This window comes from Grammomys surdaster, unplaced genomic scaffold (assembly GCF_004785775.1).
Source record: "Grammomys surdaster isolate TR1022 unplaced genomic scaffold, NIH_TR_1.0 174, whole genome shotgun sequence".
NCBI classification, from domain to species: domain Eukaryota; kingdom Metazoa; phylum Chordata; class Mammalia; order Rodentia; family Muridae; genus Grammomys; species Grammomys surdaster.
The window spans coordinates 4,762,734-4,772,312 of NW_021604622.1; the positions used below are offsets into that span (position 1 = coordinate 4,762,734).

The following is a 9,579-nucleotide window of genomic DNA, read 5'->3' on the forward strand; positions in this document are numbered from 1 at the left end:
CTAAGTTTCAGGACTCCATGACTGCAGATGCAGTGCGACAGTACTGGAAGCCAGCACCCCCAAGGGCCCGTCTGCACGTGGAGTCTAAGTTAAGTCTTCTCCACTTAGATAACATTTACATTCCTCCTATGCCTACAGATAACCTAAGTGATTAAGATACAAGCTTGCTCGGATACAAAGAAGTGTATTAGAGACAAAAGGGGGAACTTCTAAGATCCCTGCTTCTGTTCCCGTTTATCAGTGGGCTGAGATGGACTTTGAGCAGGGAGAGTCCCTTCTAAGGAAAGGGCAGGAATGCTGCCTCGAGGGTTAAAAGTTTCAAGTCAACTGTTGACCACGAGATAAAGACCAACCAAGATTCCTGAAGACTTAATGACTGGAATTCATTTCACTGCAACACTTCCAAACTAGGCAATTTTAGGTACAGAGACAAAAGATCTCCCGCCCCCAATAGTTCAATCAATTTAGTTAAAACAACAGTACAATCCATTTCCTCCATTATTTGAATCTCGGTGTCATACCTTACCTGGAAAGTTCTCTCGATTGAGCTTAGGCCGACGGATGATCACGAAGTCTTTTTCACTCCCTTTGCTCTTTAGTCGTTTCCTTGGAGGGCTCTGGGGGTGGACGAGGTTTGAGAGTAGTCCATGTGGGATGTTCTCACTGTCCACCTCTTCCTTCTCCAAGGCAGAGACACCCATGCCTGATAGCAGTTCAGAAGTCTTGCTGGAATCCCATCCCCACGTGAAGCTGGTGGTGACGTTGCTACTCTGGTCCGGAATCTCCTGAAGGTGCTTCCTGCAGAAGGGCACACATTCCCTAGTCCTTTTGAAAGCACACCCCTAAATAATTCCAAGGTAGGAATGAAAGAAGAGTCAAGGATGCAGTGTAGGAAAGTCACAGCAAGTAACAGTACTGCATTTTTAACGTGCCTACAGCGAGAGAAATCCAAGAATGAAAGAGAAAATCGGAAACAAATATACTTCGAAAGGCTCTGGGATTTATGGTCACGCAGAAGGCCTCAATAATTTCTTCCCGTGGAGGGAAAAAGAGGGATGGCACTCATACCGTGATTCAAAGTAGTGGAAGGAAACCTAATTAGGAAGCCAAAGTAAAACGCACACTGGTATTGGCACTAAAGTATTCATCCATCCATTTTCTTACAAAAAGGAACTAAGCAATCATTCACATAACAAGATTAATTGAGCAAGAAGCAACATTCGCGGCCTAAAAGAACTCAAACGGTTCATTCATGCTTTGCCCGGGTTTTTTTTTTTTTTTTTGCCATCGGTTTACCTATGCATGGCGTCCACTGATTCAGGAGTTTTGAATGCTTGAATTAATTGAAGAGATGCCTGTCTTCCAGACTCCCGTTCTAGCGCTCTGCTTAAGAGTGATCCCCGGGGGCCCAGCAGCCGGACCCGCGAACTAGCAACGTTCCATCACTACCGCGCGCGCGGAGTTCTGCATCCCGCTCTCCAGCAGCCGCCTTCTGACGCCCCGTTGCCTGCTGGGAATTGCAGTTCCGGGCCTAGCTCGTAGTCCGACTCGCTCTCTCCTTATTTCCTCCACTCTTATTTTGGACAAACCCTGCAGATACCCACAACTCCCCGCGGCGCAGGGCGGGATTGAAGAAGGAGGAGGGCCTGCAGGCGGAAGTGGGTGGAGCTCCGACTGACTGGGAAATGTCAGCCGATTGACTGGGAGCGGGGTTTCCTCTTCCCGGTGCCCACAGGCCTTGGGGTGACCACAGCCACGGTCGCCTGGGACTGAAGGATCCCTGAACCCGGCAGGCTGCGGCGGACGTGAAAGCTTCTGAGTCCCTTCCAGACGCTGTCTGGCGAGGTCCGACGGTGAGCGTGAGGGGGGCGGGGACGCGCGAGGTGCGTCAGGGTCTGGGGTCCCGGCCCAGCCTGGCGGAGATGGACTCGGGGGAGCTTCAGATCCATAGTGGGCGCCGTCGCCGGGCTCATCACCTCGGTCTCGGTCGCCCGCCAGGTGAGAGGCTGTGGGTGGCACGCCTGCCATCCGGCCATTCGCCTTCCTCCACCTGGCAGTGGGCGGCCCTTAGGACTGGGTCTGTGGACGCGATCCCTGCCTCACTTATAAAATAGGCTTGAGGACGACGCACACCCCACGGGTTTGGACTGAAGATCCAATCAGACAGCGTGCGAGGAGCCTTTTTTAAGCTAAAGCGCAGTTCCAGGAGAAGCGGTGGTTTATTTTTTAAGGCAGCGGGAGCCAGCTGTGGTTCCCGCGTGTCTCCTCTTGGGTCCTTGATGGGTCTCTCAAATGCAAAAGGAAAAAGTGAGACTCTGCTTGCAAGGAGAGACCACCTTGAAAGCTGTGGAGGTGCCTCTCATTCAACCCACAGCCTGTCTTTGAATCTCTACCTAAAACCGATGCTAATTTAGCCTCCGAAGAGGTCGGGGGCGATTAGATTAGAATGACCATGCAAAATTCAGGTGTGCAAATTGTACAAAAATTGTGACTTAGGGGCAACAGGGGAGAGGGTAGGGGGATGCATTTCAAGTCCAATAAAGATGAGGATTTATAGAGTTAAGAACAATGCAAATGTTTTTTCATCAAAAACATTAGAATATTGGTTAGTATGTTAGATTGTATACCCCTGTGTTTCTTTGTGGGGCGAGCAAGATTCGTTTTATAATGAATTAAATCTTTCATGCTCAGTTATGTCTCTGTTTCTGGCATAATCTTTGCATCAGTTATTTCTTGACAGGAAGAAATTCATGAACCCTTAGTTCCTGAAAGTGAGATTGGTGTAAGAAAAAAAAAAAAGACCTGTTTGCAAATTGGTTTTAACAGCTGGGCAGTGGTGGCACATGCCTTTAATCCCAGCACTTGAGAGGCAGAGGTAGGCGGATTTCTGAGTTCGAGGCCAGCCTGGTCTACAGAGTGAGTTCCAAGACAGCCAGGACTACACAGAGAAACCTTGTCTCAAAAACAAAAACGCAAATTGGTTTTAATTGAAAAGAAGCAAGACTACAAGAATAAGTATTTAGTTTTGTTACGGAAAGTATCTTAAAATGAGACCTTCTGAAATAGTATATAAAATTATCTTTTGTTATTTAAAAAGCTCATTTGCTTTCTCTTGAACTTTGTCCTTTCTGTTAGGATGTAACTCATTCAAGAGAAATTGTTAGTAAAAAACATAAAATAAAACCTTGTTTAGTCCTGAATTTAGCTAAGAGTTACCAGTGAACACAGGGTATTTAAATTAGCAGGCACGAGGTTCTCTCTAGGAAAGGAAAGCCTATCAACTTTGAAATTAGGAGCGTCTTCATTTGCCTTGATAATGAAACTATTTTTTCTTTTGCATTTCTTCTAATTACAGCTGTTTCCTTCATATACTGAAAAGGTTTATACTGGCACATGTGATTCTTTTTGATAGAGGAATTGTGTCCATTGAAGATTTGAGGTTATTAGCTATATAGAAACGCCCCATAGAGACTTTAAGATGTTGTGATTGCTGCTAATGTAAAATACTTTATTTCCTGATTAATCTTATTTAATCTTACTTAGCACATATTGTGTTTCATTTTAGTAAGTCTTTTAAAACGTAATTTTAGGATTAGAATTAATCTGAGTCCAGTGTAAAAAGAAATCATTTTATATAACTGAAAAGATCATTAGGTTGAATAATATCTAATGTTCTTTGGAAGCTTCAGATAAAATACAAAGTGACATTATAAATTGTGAAAGGAGATATTTGGAAAAGGCAATAAGTAGTGTCATTTTCATAACTAAAAACGTATCGTAGTTACAAGGCAATCAATGTTTTCAGGGCCTCAGTCTAGAAAAGGAGTGGCCATCGTAACTGACATATATGGTATATGCATATATGCATACATGTGTACTGTTGGTCCCAGTTTTGAAAATCAAATACAACTGGAGAAATACAATGAAGCATAAAGGCAACATTATATCATAGAGAGATTTAGAGATTCCTTTTACTTCTTCTGTTATTTAGCTTAAAGGAATGAAATGCTAGAGACAGTTATAGCAAACATGTTTCCAGTTGCCTGTCAAATTCCATAACTATCTCCTTTTCTGCCTCAATTTGAAAGTTATCTTCAGTTTTCTTTGATAATGATCTGTGATGGAGAGATTAGATCAATAATAAAAATGTTCTTATTTATTCTAGCTTACTTTGTGGTTCTCCCATGAAAATTAGAAAAAAAATTACTGTAATCTAAATGAAATAATTATCCACAAAGTAAAAATTTAAATTCTATATTAAACATGACTTTTTAAGCATTGTGTCTTGATTCATCTTGAAGAATAATAAAATATTTTAAAATTATTCTTTATGAAAATGGAACCATAGAAATTATTTAAAACAAATTGTATTTAAAAACGATGTCTGGATTGGAGAGGAGACATGAAATTGAAATTTGTTCTCTGTGGTCAGGATACCTTAGTTTGGATCTGTTTTGCCACATACTGGTGTGAGAACTTGGGTAAATTACACATCCACTCTGCCATTTTCTCCTTTATTAAGCAAAAATTCTAACAATCTTTTCTCATTAGATTGTGGGAACTAACTTAACAAAACAGTAATGTACAGTGTATCCTAAAAATACGTTAAGTCTTCAAGTTCTTTAGTAAAAACAATATTTTGTGAGAATGGAGTCTCTGGATACCAAAGTTACAGTTCCTACAACTGAAATCCTCAAGGGCTTGCTGAAAGTTTAGAGTTCTCCTTACCCACTGACCTGGTTGCCAACTTCAGCCCTTCAAGCCTTGCCAAAGATGATGAATCATCTGCTCCTGCCTCTTGCCACATTTAGGAATCCTAGTCACCTCACCGGGTTTGTCAGTTCCAAAACAAAAACAAAACCATTCTGACTTTCATCATTTGTAAAGTGAAATAGTCTCTTGTCCTATGGTCTTAACTAAAATTCTAGCTATGAAATCTTTAACCATAGGAACAATGAGTATATTTAAGGCATTTCTTACTAGATTGGGGAATTGATTTCTTTTACTTTTATCATCCACTTCTTGTTCTGTTCATTTTAATTCTTTGTAGGCTTTTGAGTTACCTAACTTTCATTATGTCACATAGATGAGTTAAAATACTTACATTAATACTGCAACTAGAGTGTGGCTCAATAGCAGACAGTTTGTATTCGGCATCTAAAGGCCCTGAATAAAAAAAAATTAAAACCAACTCTGATAAATCCTTAGATGTTGATGGCCAAATTTCTTACTGGTTTCAGAATTTGAGGGGTTAATAAATTTTTGTCAGTTTTGTTTTTGTTTGTTTTGTTTGTATTTTCATCAGTTGCTTCTTTGTCTTGCTCTTTTTTTTTTTCTTTTGCTTAAGCTCCTTCTCTCTCCTGCCCTCTCTGTTTTTGAACATTTGGAATTCCTCAAATTCCAAAATTATCTTAACCTTTAAATTGTTTTTCAGAGTGAGTTTAGCATGTAAAACTTTTAACAGCCACAACATACATAGAAGACAGTACACTTGAACTATTAATTTTAGCAAGATGATTATAAAGGTATTTGAAAATAATAACTAATAGTATCTTGATCATTGGAAAAAGATGGAGTTGGGTTTTAAATATTTAAGGCTTTTGGACCTGATGTTTTAAAGGGTACAGTCTGACTGCATGTACACTAAAGTTTGATCAGTTAAGTTGATTGTCATTTGATTTTGAGTAAAATCAACTATACTACTATGGTATTAATGCCAACCCATGAAAACTGGGATGCTTCCAAATACTAATTATCATCTCCCTAAACCTACTATTATTTTAATGTTTGAAAAATATGTCAACCTCTGTTGTGATCAAAGGCACATTTTTCCTTTGGCTCTTAAAATCTTTTGCAGAGTTACATACACATAGTTACAGTTCAGCAAGTGTTCTATAGTAATTAACCCATTCTGATTATTGTGCTTAGTTTCTTTCTTGCCAGCAAACAGATGAACTGTTTAACTACCTTGCAAACTGAAGGAAACACTGCTAATTTGTTGCAGGGGAGCAGTAATTTTTGTGAGTCTAGCTCATTTCTTAGAAAGGGACAAGGATGCGCTTTGGGAGTTGTGGTATCACCACAGATATTGAGAAGTAAAATGTAGTTGCTTTCCTTTCACACACACACACACACACACACAGAGAGAGAGAGAGAGAGAGAGAGAGAGAGAATCTTTTTTGAGGAAAGCTGATTATTGAGGGTAAAACCAATACCTTGAGACCATTGGAACAAGTAAGTATTTCCTAGAAGACACCGGTAAGCCACTAGTACATTATATTAGGGTTTCACTGCTGTGAAGAGACACTATGACCAAGGCAACTCTTATAAGAGAAAACATTTACCTGGGGCTGGCTTACAGTGACAGAGGTTTAGTTCATTATCATCATGGCAGGAAGCGTGACATTTTGCAGACATGGTGTTGGAGAAAGAGCTGAAAGAGTTATATATGTTGATCCAAAGGCAGCCAGAAGACGACTGTCTTCTGTAGACAGCCAGGAGACTGGACTTCTCCACTGGGCAGAGCTTAACCATAGAAGACCTCAAAGATCACCCCCACAAGACATACTTCATCCAACAAGGCCACGTTCTATAGGCCAGCATTCAAACACATGAGTCTATGGTGGCCAAACCTATTCAAACCACCATACATGTATTCAGTACCTGCTTTATGTCTAGAACTTCTCCATAGTATTTTATATATGATTTGCTTGTTATAGCCACAGGTGTAAGGTGCTTCTCATTTAACAGCTTACATTGCATAAAGTTATACAGTTGTTGGAGTTACGGTCTTAAGACCAGGTTTGCCAAGATATATAATATAATAAAACATGCATTTTAAAAGACTTGTAATATTAGACTTAACACCCAACACAAACTCTATCTGTGTATTTAACTCTACCTACAATAATGACTTTAAAAAAACTTTTAATTATAAAATACTATAATTTATTACTAAAAATGAAAAACACATATGTTTGAGAAAGCACAAAGAAGAAAGTGGGAACCATTTTTTCCATAACTATAATCACCACTTTTTGTTTTATTAAATCTTTGTCCTTAAACATGTATGTTGTGCCCCCTCAGACTTTTCTGTCCCTTCTGCTGTCTCTGAAGTGAGCGCTCTATGGCTTTCTATTTTTTTGGCTGTGGACATATTGTGATCCTTGGTTTTCATCAATAGTGTTACTGTTACCTTTGACTCAGGCATAGATCACTCCCTGATCTTACAGCTTGTAACTAGTTAGTTGCATCCAGTCCCACGAGGCGTTGAACTGGGTACCGGAGGACCTGGAAGAGAGAACTGGAGGAACAGGGGTACACAAAGAACAATGGCTTGTCTATAGTCTGATCAAACCGTAATTTTAATTTTTTCACACAGGGGTTATATATGCATAGAAGCAGGATGTGGGGAGGGGGATGACGCAGGGTCTTCTTTGTTCTTGGGGAGCGCAGGTGTTCTCAGGGGGAGTACAGATGTCTTCCAGAGCAGGATATTGGCTGGGTAAAAAGTTCACAGAAGTAGCAGGGAAGAACAGGTCACTATGTACCTGTCCATAAGATGTATTGGTCATTTATTTTTATCTAAATTAGTACTTTCCCACCAAAGCTACCTACCCTTAAGATCTATGATTATTTGTTCTTATCTGGGCTGGTACTTTCCCACCAGGGAGGGCTACCTGTCTACAAGATCTATAGCTATCTGTTCTAGGGTTAGTGCTTTCCCACAGAGACCAAGACTTGTGTTAGTAAGCATGTATGGCTGACTTAGGCCTATGGCTGACTCAGGCCATTAATGTATAAGCAAGGTTGCTCCCAACAGTTAGTATGATTTTGGCTGTTTTCCTTAAAAGCTCAACTGGCAATGGTTCCTGGACTACTTATTGTAAACACTTAAGTTGTTCTGTGTTTTCACATTTATGACTATAGTAAAAATGAACAGTGTAGATAAATCTTTAATTCCCATTTTGCTCTTTTATGTATATGTATGTTTGCACATACATGCACATACATGCTTATGTTGATGTATTTATCTGTGTTTTTGTGGGTGTGCAAGCATGTGTGTGCATGTGGAGGCCAGAGAACAACCTGCTGTTGTTTCTCAAAGCTGTCTACCTGTGTTTGAGGTGGAGTCTCTTCCTGGAGCTTGCTGATTAACCCACAGTCAGCAGGATCCACCTGTCTCCTCCTCAGCACTGCAGTTACAAGTGTGTGCCCCCACACTGAGCTTTGTGCTTTGGCTTATCTTGAGAATGAGTTATGCAAAATGGAATTGCTGCCACAAAGGTAATTTTTAAAAGCGATTTTGCTATGTATTGCCAAATCGCTGTTCCATTGTTAACATGACTAGATTTTTTAAGTTGACAATTACTTTTATGAACTGCAATATATAAATAGCTAAATCGAGTAGACTATAAGATACCCTGCCTTTCAACAGATGTATTAAGTTGCAGCAACCAAAACAAACTACAGGAATTCACTGGTAGTTTTAGAGAGTACTAGCCTTCTATACTTAAAAAGTAATTCCTCATTTGAATCTAGCTTCAAGATCAAAGAGACAAATTTTAAACACATGCTTTCAGGTCAGGGGAACCCAATGAATCTCCAATTTCATTGAATTTCATCTGTGTCGTAATGACACAAAAAGAAACTTAAATGATGTAAACAGAATACTGGACACATGAAGGTAGCCATCCCTTCATAGCTTTATCTAGAAATCAAGTGAGAGTATCCAGTGCCCGACCTCCTTATGTCACATTACACTTGATGAGTAGAACTAAATTTTACCCACCATAAATTCTTAGATTCTTCTTCAGAGAGGAATGTACACCTACTGATACCTTGAGAGCCTAAGCGGAGAACCCTGTTGAGCTGTTTGTGCTGGCCTATTTGATCCCAGAAACTATGACAGTAAGCATTTGTTCTTTATTACTGCAGTGATTGAATAATGCCCTGACTATGAGGAGAGGATGCAGCCAAACATTTCTTGTGCTGAGATGAAAGACCCACAATTGTGTTTTAATCCATAACATTTTTAACGTACTGAGAATGAGAAATTGAGATGCATAGTAGAAATATTAATATGGCATGTTAGTAACTGATTTTGTCATTTGCTTCTGCCCATCATACTACCATTTACTTGGCATCTTTAAGTATTTTACTGTTGTCTTATCTTTTTCTGCATATCACGTAAATGTATATCTAATTTTTCAGTTTATGTGGGCATATCCTTTTGTTAATAATCTTAAATATTATTTCTTTTACTTTGATAATATTTGGCCATTGGATACTTCTAAATATTTAGGATTTGGAAGGTAAAGTCTTTTTTTTTTTTTTCTTGACATCTCCCTGTCCCCCAACTCACTCTGTGGACCAGGTTGACCTGGAACTCACGGAGGTTGTCCTGCCTCTCTCTCCAGAGGGCTGGGAGTAAAGGTGTGCCCTGTCTCCCTCCCTACTGCTGGCTAGAGGGTAATTATACTTACTCTCATTTTTTTTTGTACTATTATAATATTCCTGACACTGGAAAATTACAGGTAAGTTAATAGGTAGATAATAAACAGAAAATTTCTGGTAAGA

At 39.7% G+C, this 9,579-nt stretch overlaps 2 protein-coding genes across 2 annotated transcripts in view; one reads left to right on the forward strand and one right to left on the reverse strand.

The window, feature by feature from the left end:
- The window catches only part of Skp2 (S-phase kinase associated protein 2), a 29,137-nt gene extending 27,613 nt beyond the window's left edge, over nt 1-1,524 (reverse strand). Inside the window, exons 1-2 of the mRNA XM_028767592.1 lie at nt 1,297-1,524; nt 527-798 (exon numbers count right to left, since the gene is read on the reverse strand). Of these exons, the coding sequence (XP_028623425.1) occupies nt 527-798; nt 1,297-1,304 (280 nt within the window). The 5' untranslated portion in view covers nt 1,305-1,524. The remainder of the gene's footprint in view (nt 1-526; nt 799-1,296) is intronic.
- Nucleotides 1,525-1,693: 169 nt separating this feature from the next.
- The window catches only part of Lmbrd2 (LMBR1 domain containing 2), a 53,581-nt gene continuing 45,695 nt past the window's right edge, over nt 1,694-9,579 (forward strand). The window contains exon 1 of the mRNA XM_028767627.1: nt 1,694-1,853. The gene's annotated coding sequence lies outside the window, so the exon portion shown is untranslated. The remainder of the gene's footprint in view (nt 1,854-9,579) is intronic.